Source organism: Chrysemys picta, chromosome 3, assembly GCF_011386835.1.
Source record: "Chrysemys picta bellii isolate R12L10 chromosome 3, ASM1138683v2, whole genome shotgun sequence".
Lineage (NCBI taxonomy): Eukaryota > Metazoa > Chordata > Testudines > Emydidae > Chrysemys > Chrysemys picta.
The window spans coordinates 94,412,340-94,427,919 of record NC_088793.1 but is presented as its reverse complement, the minus strand read 5'-3'; the positions used below and the strand labels follow the sequence as shown (position 1 = coordinate 94,427,919).

The following is a 15,580-nucleotide window of genomic DNA, read 5'->3' as shown; positions in this document are numbered from 1 at the left end:
CCTGGAGGCTGGCAGCAGAACCAGAGACTCAAAGTCATCAGTCTTTAGAGTCCCTTCTTATAGGAATTAATTCCTATGTTAGTCTATGGGAGCTGTTTCATCCTGCTGTTGCTGACTCAATCAGCAGATGGCACATTTCTGTCCAAAGTGGCACATTCCTGGTGGCTCCACACTGTCCAAAGTTTGTGTTTCTCATCCTTCCAGGTGATGGGGTGGGTCCCAGTTTACCCTCCGGGGGTTTCTGGTCATCCACTTGACACATTCTTCGGCCGATGGATACTCCTTTTCTAGGCTGGCACCTCCCTAACCATCCATGTATATCAAGCATTCATCAGCATACATTCCATCCCTTAACCATATTTTAATTTACTGTCTCCACCACTTTCAGAGTGTGTGCTAATTCATTTGAGACTCCCGGCCCTTTAATCACAGAGGGTGGGGGTCTGATCTAGGAGCAGTTGAATGAAGTGAAAGACACTTAACAGCTTATAGTGTTTGTTTACATTGTATAACAAAGTCAGTTAACTTGTTTGTAAGTTTTACATAGTAGTCACAGGATAGATATAATCAATGGTTTCTACAGACAGTAGCTTACAAGTTTTAACAGAAGACCCAAGAGATTTTTGTACTTGGTGAAACTGTTGGATTTTAAAGTGTGGGGGCCAAATTATGAGGGGGTCACTGTCTCTTGGGGGAATCACTGTTAGTACCTTCTTTAATATCCCTACATAATCCCCCTTTTGACACTACGATATTTATATAATAGTTAGTGTCACTTTCTTTTTAACCTGTTTGAGAGAAGGTACTGTGAGGCAACATGTGTTTGTGATTCCAATTTAGCATACATTCTGTTTATCTGAAAACACATGCCATACATACCAATTATACAAATACAATTTAATATCAAGACTACTATCAAGGGGTGTAGCTTTACTGATAGGATGCCAGGGGTAGTCGGGGACCATCCAGAGAATCATTTACATTCATCTACTGGGGGGGTTGCTAACACTCCCATCCTCCCAAAATACTTCCTCCCATGAGTGGATACAGACACATTGTCCATTGTACAATACTTTGGTGTCATTATCCAATTCATCCCACATACATGATTCCAATGAAACATCTTTACTACAAGGCTCTGGGGCAACAGGTAAGGTGAGGCATACCTACTTTTGAGGAGTCCATTCGGTACAACCTCTAGTGTCCAATAGTTTTCCTCCCTCCCCAGCCCACTGGCTCGAGGTCCGAGGCAGCCAGAATGATCCCATGTGTAATATGGGGAGTGGGCTAACCTTCCATACCTTTGCCTCCAGAGACTGTTGGTGTGCTATTTTTACAATTATTTTCCCAATTAACAAGTCTGATTTCACAGTGCTGGAAACATACTGCATCCAGTCATATTGGTACATACAGATCAGTGCTGCTCCTACAACACTCCGCCCCTGGATCTATGATCATTACAGTACAGTAGTTGTCGTTGTAGGGCACAGGTGATCTGTTGTAAACAAACCAAACAATTATAAGCAGGTGAGTATAACTAAAATCATTACAATTGACCAAACACCAGATATAATATAAACAGAAATGCAAACAATTAAGTATAATAATTGGGAATACAATAAAACCTGAAACCATTACAATAATTAGGTACATTGACAAATAAAATGAGGTCCAAGTTTGATGCTGCAATAGTCATCAAACAATAAAAGTTACTGAGGTTAGGACCTTTTTAATGCAGAATCCCCTATTTCTAACAGTTGTTCTTAAGAGGTTTCTGGGGACCTGAAAGATGGGGCCCTGCAATCATGGGCTAAGGTTTTACAGGTTATGGGGGCCCAAGAACTACCCTTCAGGGCTTGGGGAAGTAGAATACAGAGTGCATAGAGGAAAGTGTGGAATTAACAGTACAAGCAAATGTAACTAACAATACAAATGTATCAATAACAAAAATTAACAACAAAATGACTATCAGAGAACCTAACAAAAAATAAACCTGATGCACTGGGGACCAAAGTCTTTTGGACACAAGTGGTGATTGATAAGTTGGATGGATATGGGGGAAGTAGAAGAAAAGACATTTGTCTTGTCTAGTGTAGTATCCCCTTTTTCTCTGGACCCAATGCTATCACAGGACACCACTAGAGACAGACACAGAACATGCAACACTGAACACAGAATTTGTCGCGACACTATAACCATGGTCTTTTATAACTCTTCAGCTGGTACCAGCTCTCCTGATGTTCTGGTTCAGAGCCTGAAAGATAGAAGCTTGGAAACAAATTAGCACAGTGCTTTCACCCTGGCAGAACCTGCTTGGTCTCTGCCACAGTGTGTTTGGTATTTGGGGCTGCACAAATGCTAATTAAGTGGTGCATTTCTTGTGAGTGTAAATCCTCCCTTTCTCTCAGTAAAAGGGCGTTAACACTCCATCTAGAAAAAAATTTCTGTTTTAAAATCTCCAGCCATTTTGCCATGGCCTGGAGATACTTGTCCTGAAGACTGCGGTCTGTATGGGACATGGAGTTTGTGTGAAACCCCTAATGCTTTAAGCAGTAGAGTAAATATGTCTCCCACAAAGGATCCTCCCTTGTCTGAGTCGATAATCTTGGGAGTCCCATATCTGCAAACCACTTCAGAGAATAGTTTCTTAGCGGCTGTGCAGGCGCTATTGTTCCTAGTAGGGAAAGCTTCCACCCAACCTGAAAAGGAATCTGTGATTACAAGTAGATATCGAAATCCTTCTTTACTCCTTGGCAATTTATCAATGAAGTCAATTTGGATTCTATGCCAGGGTCCCAGCCTTCTTTGATGTAGCATCTGAGGCTGGTGTGGAGGACAAGCTTTATCTTTGGCACACTGTATACAATTCCTGACCCATGTATCCACATCATCTCTCATCCCCTTCCATTCTGCCACTTGCTTTAACCTTCCCAGCGTCCCTTCCACTCCTTCATGCATGAACTGATGAGCTATAACCAGTTCCTGCCTTTCAATCCTTCCTGGGACGTGGACTGCTTCTAATACCTTCTTTTCCTGCCTTCGGGTCACCGCTGCTATCCCTTCATAATCTCTGGCTATGGCATCAGCACAGTTATTTCATACTGTTTCAGCTGCAGAGCCTTTTCCATGTGCCTTGACATGTTTGATTTTAAGCTGGTTGGGATGAGAGGTAACCCAGGCATAAATCCATTTCCATTCATCTATATATGCTATTTTTTTCCCATCTGCAGCTTTCCAATTGTTCCTCTGCCAATCAAACATCCAATATTGCACCCCATTTACACAGTAATTGCTGTCAGCATAAATGTATACAGTCTTGGGGCAGTTCTCTGTTTCATACTGGTTTAGGACTGGGTATATGGCATGGAGTTCAGCATGTTGTGCTGAGCCATGATCCAAATACCCCTTTAGTACCTCCTCTTCTAAAATGATGGCTGCATATCTGATTCTCTTTTTACCGTGCACCACCATGGAACTGCCATCGGTGTACCAAATATGTCTCTCCTGACCCATGGTATCCAATTCTTCCGGGGGGGGGGGGTGCTTGGGCTTGTGCTATCCTCTGTTCTAGTGTGACTGCTGGACATACATTTTATTTCTCTGCTTTTGCAGCAGAGGCTTGTAAATCTTGGTGCAGTTTTTTATTTTTGCATGTAGCCAATTGAAGGAATACCTTGTTACAGGTCTTCCATAGAAGCCAAACTGCAGCTGCTTCCTTTTGTTTTTACAGAGTTTTCATGTACCCTCGTCAAAGTGACAGTCTGATTACACAGAGCCATCTTAAGGCTCAGTGTTTCTAGCAGTGCTTCTTTTTGTTTTGTGCACCTCACCCCTGCTGTTGCTTCAGAGGGGCACTGTTAATTTCTTATTCTTTTACTACAGCTCTCATTTGCTATTTTGTTACACATTAAAAACAAAACAAAAGTAATTTATCTTAAACCTACAAAACAGGAGTTTTACAAACCAGATGTGTTGGTTTAGGTTCTTAGAACTTTACATATTTCCACAGACAAATAGATACATACACATTTTCTTTCCCTTAACATCTTTTCTACATTGCTGTTTTTACATAGCTGTACATAGATTATATTCCCTTCATACATTTGGGTCAGTTAAGTTTCAATAGAATCCCCTCATGTTTTTAACAAATTTGACTAAATTGTTCATAGTCAAATTATTTCAAATACCTGGATTATTTACAGACATTCCTTTGGAAAAGGGCCCATTTTTCCTTCAGAATGGCTGCAAAGAAACCAAGAATTCCTTTTCTCTTTAACATGGTACTTTTTAGCATTTTCACAAAGTTTAACTGCTTAATTCTGTTCAGCCTCTGTAGAGTTAACTTTTCAGGGTCTTTCCTTAAATTACTGTTTATCTCCCAAAATGACACCTTTATCAATTAGATTTTACCATTTTAAGTATTGTTCCAGGGATTCATGCCTGCACTTATTGCTTTCTTACTCCTGCCACTATGCCCTTAAGGCTTCCAACCAATTTCTTGCCTGCTTGTCTGGGCCTGATCCTGCTTTTTCCAAAGAACCTTTCCTTTCCATGGGCACAAGCTTTGTTCCACTACCAATTTAGCAAGGAGGGTGGGCTTCTCAACCAGCCCCCACCCTTCCTGGTCCCTTTCCTTAAACATTTCTTTCAATATTGTGAAATGACCACAATATCACTCACAAGAAAAACAAAACAAAGCAAAACAAACAAACAAACATAAACCACACTACACTGCCCAAACTCCTATATTCTTCAGAGTTTGGTTTAACAGAACAAGATTTGTATCTTATGATTTTAACCCACTTTGGGCCAGAGGGAGAGACGCTAAGCTTCCCTCTGTATTGCTCGGGCTTTTACCACCGAGGGTTCATCCACCAAATATAAAAATCCTTCCCAGGATCAGAGCGAGAAACAGTAAGTTTTCCTCTGTACAGGCTGTTAGGCGGAGGTAGCTGTCATTACAAGCCTCCCACAGCAGCCAGATCCCTGCAGCGTCTCTTTTTGCTGCATTTCGGGGTTTACATATGAGGATATAGTGAGCCAATCTATCCTCTAGATCTGAAATAGAGCAAGCATCTGCAAGGGCTTGTTCAGTCCAAGGACTGTGCCCATATCTCTGAAGGATTTGTTTAAAGGGTGTTATTTCTTTTACAAAAGGTGAGGTTGGAGCTCCTTCAAACTCCATTCCTGTCTCTGAGACTGTTCTCCCTTGTCTTTTCTTAAACATTTTTTTAACACGTGTATAGTTTCCTTTGTCACCCCTGAACCCTTGCAGCGAGTGACACAGCCTAAATGATCTTATCCTGCTACCCCTGATCTCGTTCAGCGAGCAGCTTTACCTTGCCCTATAGGCTCTTGTTACCCCTGATTTCTCAGTGAACACTTTGGATAAGATTAATTGTAGCTTAAAGTTTCTATGAGCTCTTTTATGAAGCCTCTACCCACCGGAGGTCAGTAGGCTTTGGTTAACCAAAAATAGAACCGCTCTCTATAGAGCCGGCTGTGTGCACACCAATATTTACAATACCTGAGGCTTTTTTACCAATATTCCCCCCTTTCGCAATTCTCCACCAAAATGTTATACCAATAGAATAAAAACCAGCAGGATCTTATTAAGAGGGATAAGGCAAAGATGCCACATTTATTGTAAATATACTGATAAAGCAAAAGATAAAAGTAAACAACGTTGTTTGACTACTTATTTCTTATACATACACACATACATATATATATATATATATATAGAGAGAGAGAGAGAGAGAGAGAGATTCATTCACACAATCATTCATTCAAGTTCTGTATAGGTGTTATAGTTACCAGCCTAGAAGTTGCTCATGCCAACTTACTGGCCAGGTATCTTGGTCATGAGGATGGAGCCGAGTCTGTGTCAGGTGCACCTGATGCTCCTGGAGGCTGGCAGCAGAACCAGAGACTCAAAGTCATCAGTCTTTAGAGTCCCTTCTTATAGGAATTAATTCCTATGTTAGTCTATGGGAGCTGTTTCATCCTGCTGTTGCTGACTCAATCAGCAGATGGCACATTTCTGTCCAAAGTGGCACATTCCTGGTGGCTCCACACTGTCCAAAGTTTGTGTTTCTCATCCTTCCAGGTGATGGGGTGGGTCCCAGTTTACCCTCCGGGGGTTTCTGGTCATCCACTTGACACATTCTTCGGCCGATGGATACTCCTTTTCTAGGCTGGCACCTCCCTAACCATCCATGTATATCAAGCATTCATCAGCATACATTCCATCCCTTAACCATATTTTAATTTACTGTCTCCACCACTTTCAGAGTGTGTGCTAATTCATTTGAGACTCCCGGCCCTTTAATCACAGAGGGTGGGGGTCTGATCTAGGAGCAGTTGAATGAAGTGAAAGACACTTAACAGCTTATAGTGTTTGTTTACATTGTATAACAAAGTCAGTTAACTTGTTTGTAAGTTTTACATAGTAGTCACAGGATAGATATAATCAATGGTTTCTACAGACAGTAGCTTACAAGTTTTAACAGAAGACCCAAGAGATTTTTGTACTTGGTGAAACTGTTGGATTTTAAAGTGTGGGGGCCAAATTATGAGGGGGTCACTGTCTCTTGGGGGAATCACTGTTAGTACCTTCTTTAATATCCCTACAATCTGACCTGAGTTCTGGACCACCATGTCTAGTTCCAGCTAACGTCTGTGAATGAGTGTAAATCCATCAGGCCAAAATCTTGCTTAGCAATTCACAACAGTCAGTTGGGGGAAAACTAGTTTTCTTCAGCCTCAAACTTTTAGCACTTCAAACCAGACTTTTGAACTTCAGGGATTATTAATTTATCAAAATCAGCTTCAGTAACAAACAAACAATACCCCACAAATCCATTTTGAACCAAATTCATAGGTGTTCCTCAGTACTCATAGTTATGTGTTCTGCCTACTCCACTTGCAATTTAACTTGAATTGGATTTTTTTCTTTATTTCCTTTGGTAAGATTTTGCATGGCTGTGTATTGTTTGAGCTGTTAGTGGCTTACCACCGAGATAGAGATGCATTTCAATGATAGGCAAAGTGATTTGGGTACATATTATTTTTAAGGCACTTTGTGATCCTTCAGGATGGAAAAGTACTATATAAATGCAAATCATTATAAATTAAGTTAGTTTATTAAATGACTTCTCTCTTCCCACCCTGCCCCTCCCCCCCACTATGTGTATGGAACTTTGTAACGGCATATGAGTGGCAATAAATATAGAAGTTATTTGAATTTAAAAAAAAAAATGTATTCCCCTTCAAAATGGCAAAACGACTACAGTAGAACATCAGAGTTACGAACACCAGAGTTACGAACTGACCAGTCAACTACATACCTCATTTGGAACCTGATGTATGTAATCAGGTTGCAGCAGAGACCCCCCCCCCCCCCCAAAAAAGGCGGCAAATACAGTACAGTGTTAAACTACTAAAAAAATGGAAAGTTTAAAAAAAAAATTTGGTAAGGTAACTGTTTCTGTGCTTGTTTCATTTAAATTAAGATGGTTAAAAGCAGCATCTTTCTTCTACATAGTAAAGTTTCAAAGCTGTAGTTGAGTTCTGACATTGTCCAATGAGCGCTAATGGCTTTTAATAAAATCAATAAAGTCAATATCACTAATCTTAAGAAGTTTTTTCCAAATTTTTCCTATCTTAACATCAATGTTCATTTGTAAACTTTTGAAAGAACAACCATAATGTTTTGTTCAGAGTTACAAACAACTTCCATTCCCAAGGTGCTCATAACTGAGGTTCTACTGTAGTTGAATGTTGTATTTCTGAGGAGGTTTGCAAAAGAAACTAAGTGAGTTGGACACCCAAATCCCACTAAAATTCAGTGCGAGTTGGGTACCCAACTCCCTCAAGCTGCTTTGAAAATCCTAGCCTTGGATTTGTGTAGTAAAATATCTTAGACATATTAGAATAGCACTACAGTATATGGCATACACCATTGCTTAAATAATAGTTTTACTCTTTCACTCAGCAAGAATCTCACTCTCAAAATGAAAAATGTGAGGATTTATCTTTTAAAACTGCCAGATGCTCTAATGGTGAGTGTGGCAATAAATAATTAGACAGGGGCAATAGATACACCACATAAGATGAAAGATTCCTTTCTAAAGATTCCCATTTCTAAAACTTTTATAGTGGGATGAGGCAGACAAGAATGGGATTTGTTGGGCTACATCAGATCACTGATCCATCCGGGGGAAAAAATATTCTTCCTGACCTCTGTGGTCACTAAATATTTTGAGGCGGTTTAACAGGATTTGGTAACATTAGCCAAAGCGTCTGGGGCAAATTTCAGTTTTGAAATGGGTGTGTACTACCCAGATTCCAATTTGGGTACATCAGAGACTTGATGAGTGTGATGCTAAATGTATTTGAGTTCTGACATTGTCCACTGAGTGCCAACAGCTTTTTATAAAGTCAATCTGGTCAATATCACTAATCTTAGGGGAAAAAATTGAAAAAGTTATCTTACTGCAAAAATACTTGTTCATATTTTGAAACCACTGTTCAGTAAAGATGCAGAATCGAACACTACATGTCTTCCATTTAGTATCAGAGGAATTTCCAAATATAATATGAGACCAAAATTTCACTCACAATTTGATTCCATCATAGGTGGATGGTGGAAACTGGGCATAAACTTGCACCCACAGTTATTTGCATTTGCATTTTGTGGGTTCAGAAAGGGCTCATTGTGAATGCTAGGCTAAATATTTGACCCTTTTCTGCATTTGTTCTTCTGTACCAGATATGGACTGGTCAGAGTTTGCTTGTACACACCAGATATGTTCATCATAAAATCCTTTAGTGCTCTGCCAGGTATGGCTGCGATTGAGCCTACGTGGCACCGCGTGTAAAATACCATTGTTAAATGAACAGTATCATACAGCATAGCACCCCATTACAGGAAGGAAGATTCTCTCGTAGATTGGTAACTGGTTAAAAGATAGGAAACAAAGGATAAGAATAAATGGTCAGTTTTCAGAATGGAGAGAGGAAAATAGTGGTGTGCCCTAGGGGTCTGTACTGGACCGAGTCCTATTCAACATATTCATAAATGATCTGGAAAAAGGGATAAACAGTGAGGTGGCAAAATTTGCAGATGATACAAAACTACTCAAGATAGTTCAGTCCCAGGCAGACTGCAAAGAGCTACAAAAGGATCTCTCAAAACTGGGTGACTGGGCAACAAAATGGCAGATGAAATTAAATGTTGATAAATGCAAAATAATGCACATTGGAAAATATAATCCGAATTGTACATATAAAATGATGGGGATCTAAATTAGCTGTTACCACTCAAGAAAGAGATCTTGGAGTAATTGTGGATAGTTCTCTGAAAACATTCAATCAATGTGCATGGGCAGTCAAAAAAGCGAATAGAATGTTGGGAATCATCAAGAAAGGGATAGATAATAAGACAGAAAATATCATATTGCCTCTATGTAAATCCATGGTATGCCCATACCTTGAATACTTCATGCAGATGTGTTCGTCCCATCTCAAAAAAGATATATAGGACTTGGAAAAGGTTCAGAAAAGGGTGACAAAAATGATTAGGGGTATGGAATGGCTGCCATGGGACTTTTCAGCTTGGAAAAGAGACAACTGCGGGGGGTGGGGTAATCATAGAGGTCTATAAAATCATGATTGGTGTGGAAAAAGTAAATAAGGAAGTGTTATTTACTCCTTCTCATAACACAAGAACTAGGGCTCTCCAAATGAAATTAATAGGCAGCAGGTTTACAACAAACAAAGGAAGTATTTCTTCATACAACGCACCATCAACCTGTGGAACTCTTTGCCAGAGGATGTTGCGAAGGCCAAGACTATAACAGGGTTCAAAGAAGGACTTATCCTCCATGAAATTATCTAGTTCATCAATGGCTATTAGCCAGGATAGGCAAGGATGGTGTTCCTAGCCTCTGTGTGCCAGTAGCTGGGAATGGGCGACGGGATAGATCACTTGATTACCTGTTCTATTCATTCCTTCTGGGGCACCTGGCATTGGCCACTATCAGAAGACAGGATACTGGGCTAAATGGACCTTTGGTCTGACCTAGTATGGCCATTCTTATGTTCTTGCATTCTTATTCTTTTTTGGGAGGAAAAGAAGCTTAAAGTTATCAATTTAGAATACATGTGATTATTCCTTGTTAGCTTGAAGACTTCCTTACTAGCTTGAATTGTGAAGGGTGTAATTATCCATTTCCAGTGCTAGCAAACATTTTCCTCATTTGCTCAGGCTGAAATGTGGAGTTCATTTGATATCTTTGAATGTATTCTACTATGAGCCTCATCCTACACAATGTAGGGATGAAGTATCCAGTGTGCCCATGTTATGGTACAGTTTTTGTTGAGTGCTGTGTTAAATGGTTCATCAACTTGATTATTTTTCTTTTCTTTTGTCTGGGAAGTACTACTAATATTTTCAGAGCAGCTATGTCACTGTCATGATTTCTGACCTCTAGTATGTAATTAAGGTTCTCATCCAACTTTCAGGGTTCAGGACATTTGGTGGAATGCTGTGCTGAAGGGCATGGGCTGGTCGCCTTTATCACAGATTTTTAAGGGCAGAAGGGACCATTATAGTCATCTGGTCTGACCTCCTGCATAACAGGCCATAACATTTAAGAACATAAGAATGGCCATACTGGGTCAGACCAAAGGTCCATCTAGCACAGTATCCTGTCTTCTGACAGTGGCCAATGCCAGGTGCCCCAGAGGGAATGAACAGAACAGGTAATCATCAAGTGATCCATTCCTTGTCCATCCTAGCTAATAGCCATTGATGGACCTATCCTCCATGAATTTATCTAGTTCTTTTTTGAACCCTGTTATAGTCTTGGCCTTTCACTCAGTAATTCCTTCATCAAGCCCATTGCTTTTGGTTGAGCTAGAGTATATATGTGGTCATTTGATGCCTTTACTATTTGTGTATGTACCATAGGTGTGTGTGTATTTACATCAGTAGCTAGACTGAGATCTCAGTGCCACAGTGGAGTTACTGCATGCTTACACCATTGTAACTAAGATCACAATAAGATACTAAGTGTCTGTGGCCCCATCTACACAGGGTAAATTTACTTAAAAAAAATCCTATGGGTTTTAACACTGGTTCAGGTGAGAGCTGTATTGTAGGCAATGCTGAAGCTGCTATTGCCATTAGTTGTTGTTTGGTAAGGTTAACTATAACAGCAGTAAAAATTATTCTGTCCATGAGAGCCTTGACTACATTATGGCTCCTACTAATATTAACTGGTTCAGAGAGAATTTTTTTTTGTAAAATTCCTCAAAATAGACATGGCCCATGCCATCTGTGCGTCTAAAGTAGAAGTCTTCATGAGTCACACAGTTACCTTAATAGAAAACTTTAAAAGGTTGAATAGCAACATATATTTCTTATGTATTTTAGGTAGCACAATGAACAAGAAACAGGAAACTCAAAAATAAAAACTAAGCAGCCAGCACGTCACACAGAAGAACAATCAGTTACAGCTTGTGGTGGCAGCTGGAACACAACAGTGATTTGTCCAAACATTCCTGGACATCAGTGACTTTGTTTTTTACTAACCAAGAAAAGATGCCCTTGCACTAATTAGAACAGTTTGCTAATCTTTCTTCTATCTTGCATAAAATAACAACATAAGACATATGAGGCATAATGGGAAAGGCAATGTGATCCAATAGCTAAGGCACTAGAATTGCTGGTTTTATTCTCAACTTTGCCACTGACCTGCCGTGTGAACTTGAACAAGTTACGTCACCCTTCTGTGCCTCTTTTCCTCTTCCTCTCCCCTATCTGTCTTGTCTGTATGCTCTTCCAGGCAGGGACTGTCTCTTGCTATATCAAGCCACATGGGGCCATGATTTTGGTTTGGGGTCTCTAGACACTACAAATAAGAATTGTAACAACATTCTCTGTTTAATTGAGTAGAAACAAAAGGCTCTCCTCTTCCAAGGTCCATGGCAGTTACATGCAAATAAGAGCCAAAGATGAAATATGTAATTGTCAACAAAACTGTTTGTTTTAATTAGTCTTCAAATGCAGGGGAGGGAATTGTAATATCCTGTTTGTTTTTAGAAGTGAGAACTGCAAAGTTCAGGCCTGTTGTGTGGTTCCACCCCTTATAGACCTAGTGATCACCTTCAAAAGTTAGAACCACATCTGAACTTCTTCAGTGATTTTGTTTGGGGAAAATTGTCTTTCTTTAGGGGTTTATTGTCATTATTTTAGATACATACTGCAGAGGGCACTAGTGTTATACAGAGTTTACCTTGAATTGGTATGTATGACACTCAGATACAGAGGAAGCAGAAAAGAGGATTATAGGTTAATGATGGAATAATAAAGAAGCTGACTGGTAACTCATGCATACTGTTTCCTTTTTGGAGGTATCTTGAAGCTCAGATGTAAACTTTTTTATATCCCTTTAGAAAAACAAAGATAATACAATGGACAACTTCTGTATTATGCTGCAGTTTTCTCATTTGTTGAGGTTAAGACATCAAGCTTGATTCGTCCTGGTTTATGTTAGCATTCTCTGACTCAACCCAGGTCTTTGAGCAGTGGAACACCTGCCTAGAGCAGGGCCGGCTCTAGGCACGAGCAAAGCAAGCAGTTGCTTGGGGTGGCAAATTTGCAGGTAGGGTGACCAGACGTCCCTGGCAGCAGAGGGGATTCGGCCCCTGCCGCCCACCCGGCTCCTGCTCGCTCTGCACTGCCCCCACTCGGATCCACCGCGTGCCGCATATGCCCATGGTGGGCCGGGGGGCGGAAGGCTCCGCGGGGAGGGCAGCGCATGGGGCCGGGGCCTGCTAATGCCCCTGGCCCCTTTTAAACACTTAGAGCCAGCCCTGGCCTAGAGTAGGGGATGCTGTGGCACAAGTTCCTTTCCACTGGTGGGTCCGAAGTTAGACAATACAGTCTCAGAAGTATAAAGGACTGGCTGAAGAGGAGACCTATCAAAAGCAGCCAGTCCCTGCTGCAGGGACTCTTGTGGAGCCTCGGTGGCTAATTAAAGTTGTCCTTATGGAGCAGAAACCCCTCTCCCAGGGGTGCATCCCCTCTGGGTCACAGTATTATTTACTGGCTCACTGAGGGGCAGTTTGTACCTCCCTGCACCACAGGTGGGTGATTTGACTTCATTGTCTGGTTTTGAAAAGCCCTGGCTCATTGTTGAGAAGACATGATGGCTGATTCTCCTATCATGCTGGTTTTGCAGTGGTATAACTCCATTGACTTCAGAGGAGTTATTTCTGGATTTGACCATTGTAACTGGGGCCCCCAGAAACAGGAGTCGGGGTGAGATCCTGGGCCCAGTGAAGTCAATATCAAAATGTCTGACTTCAAGGGGCCAGGATTTCATTCAAGGAGTACAGTGGTCTTTAGTACTCAACTATTTCTCTTTCTCTAGGTTCTCAATCACATTGGCTAGCAACTTATACTGAATATAAAGAATAATCTAGGTAAATTCATCTCCATTAGGGCAGAAAATCCAAAATGACATCCCCCATCCTCGCAATCTAGGTTTTCATAATACGTTGTTGCGGTTTTTTTTTTTGCATAGAACTTGTTTCTGTGCAGATAGTTCCTGATCATGAAAGCTGCTGATCCTTTGGCTTCAGCTGTGAATATTTCAACAGAATGTAATGTGGTAGCATGCAGAGGAGTTTACAGCCTTCATTTGCTCAGTAAGTTGACCACAAATCACTGATGTGATTGGGTTTTGAGTATCCAGCCCTCTTGTGTGTGTAATGCGCCTGCTTCTCCTTTCCTATTGATATAAAGCAGGAGCAATTCCACTGAAGGCACTAGTCTAAAGCTGGTGGAAGTGAGATCCAAATGAAGCCCATATATTTCTCTAAGTGAATAGGTTGTGGACCAGCAGCCAGGGTTATGGCTCCAGCTTCTTTGTGCTGGAAGAGTGGAAAAAAGCCATAAGCCTGCAGATCAGGCCAGCTGGGGCTAGGAGAAGCTAACACCATCCTATCCAGTCACCAGGCATAGGGTGTGTTCTGAGGACATGGCTGTGTTAGGGGAGTGGCCAAAACAGTGCTGCATGCTGATCATCCCTGGCTGGTGTTATATTCGGTGCAAGAGAGAGAACGGCAGCTCTGCCTTCAACTGAGGGCCAAAGGGACTCTGACTGGTCCAAGGAAGCACAAAAGTGGATGAAAGCATCAGATTTCAAATATCTAGTGTCCTTGGACCCACCACTTCAAATCCCAACACTGTGTCTTTCACAAACTTAATTCCATTGTGTGGGTCTCTTTCGGCAGAAACTCTAAAACAGTGTTCTGAGGATAATTAAAGTCCCTTTGCCACACTTTGCAGGTGTATAGGTTTGCAAAATTTTGGCAACATTCCTCTGTACCTCACAATTGTGTAGCCTTACAATGTCCCAGTTGTTTGGTTTGCTCTTTCCTTCCATGTCTAACTGGCTGCATTTCAGTGGTGAACAGATTCCTGTTTGGAAAGTGTTTTTATGTTCATTCAAGATGAAAAACACTATATAAATCTAAAGTGCTGTTATGATGACTGGCCATGATGAGGAACAAAAACATTTGAATGCAGAATATTTTCAGTGACATAATTTCCCCCTCAATGTTTTTGGAAAGATTTTATGAGGACAAAGCTAATTTTTGTGGTTAACTATATGCTTTTTATTTTAAGTCTAACTGGCTACAAAACTATGAAACAGATGTACTGCTGTTTAATTCTTTCCAGACATTGGCAATAGTAAGTTTGTTCACAATTTTTCAATGGGACTTGAAAGTTAATGACGTGGAAGCAAATATTGTGCCTGTTGAGTTAGTACAATAAAAGACCCCATTATTTGGTATAAAGTGAATGCTTGCCAGGGAGGTTGAACTGAAAAACATACTATGACTGATTAGATCACAGAACCCCCCTTGGGAGCTGCCATCTGATGTGCCAAAACTACCTCTGCTCCTGCTTTCCCTGCCAGCTCGGGACCCCATCACCCTGTCTTACTGAGCCAGACACGCCTGTCTGCTCCAACACAGACCCAGGGTCTGAATTACTTGCCCCAAAGCTGCAGACTTAACTGAAAGTAGCTTACAGAAGTGTTCTTGTCTTTAACACTCAGATGCTCAACTCCCAATGGGGTCTAAAACCAAATAAATCTGTTTTACCCTGTATAAACTTTATACAGGGTAAACTCATGAATTGTTCGCCCTCTATAACACTGATAGAGAGGTATGCACAGCTGTTTTCCCCACCCCCAGATATTAATTAACCCAGAGTATATATTAATAAGTAAAAAGTGATTTTATTAAATACAGAAAGTAGGATTTAAGTGGTTCCAAATAGTAACAGACAGAACAAAGTGAATTACTAAGTAAAATAAAACAAAACACGCAAATCTATGTCTAATACAGTAAGAAACTGAATACAGGTAAGATCCTCACCAGTTCCAGAATGCTTCCTTTTACAGACTAATCTCCTTTTAGTCTGGGTCCAGCAATCACTCACACCCCATGCAGTCACTGTCCTTTGTTCCAGTTTCTTTCAGGTATCTTTGGGGGTGGA

General features: G+C 40.8%; 1 protein-coding gene across 1 annotated transcript; it reads right to left on the bottom strand.

The window, feature by feature from the left end:
• Positions 1-3,096: 3,096 nt before the first annotated feature.
• On the bottom strand, positions 3,097-3,513 carry LOC135982593 (ribonuclease H-like). The gene has a single exon (XM_065589967.1). The coding sequence runs from the start codon at positions 3,511-3,513 to the stop codon at positions 3,097-3,099; it is 417 nt and encodes a 138-aa protein (XP_065446039.1).
• Positions 3,514-15,580: the final 12,067 nt, after the last annotated feature.

Excerpts from the sequence above, each read along its gene's own strand:
- LOC135982593 (XM_065589967.1), bottom strand. The coding sequence starts at position 3,513 with ATGGGTCAGGAGAGACATATTTGGTACACCGATGGCAGTTCCATGGTG.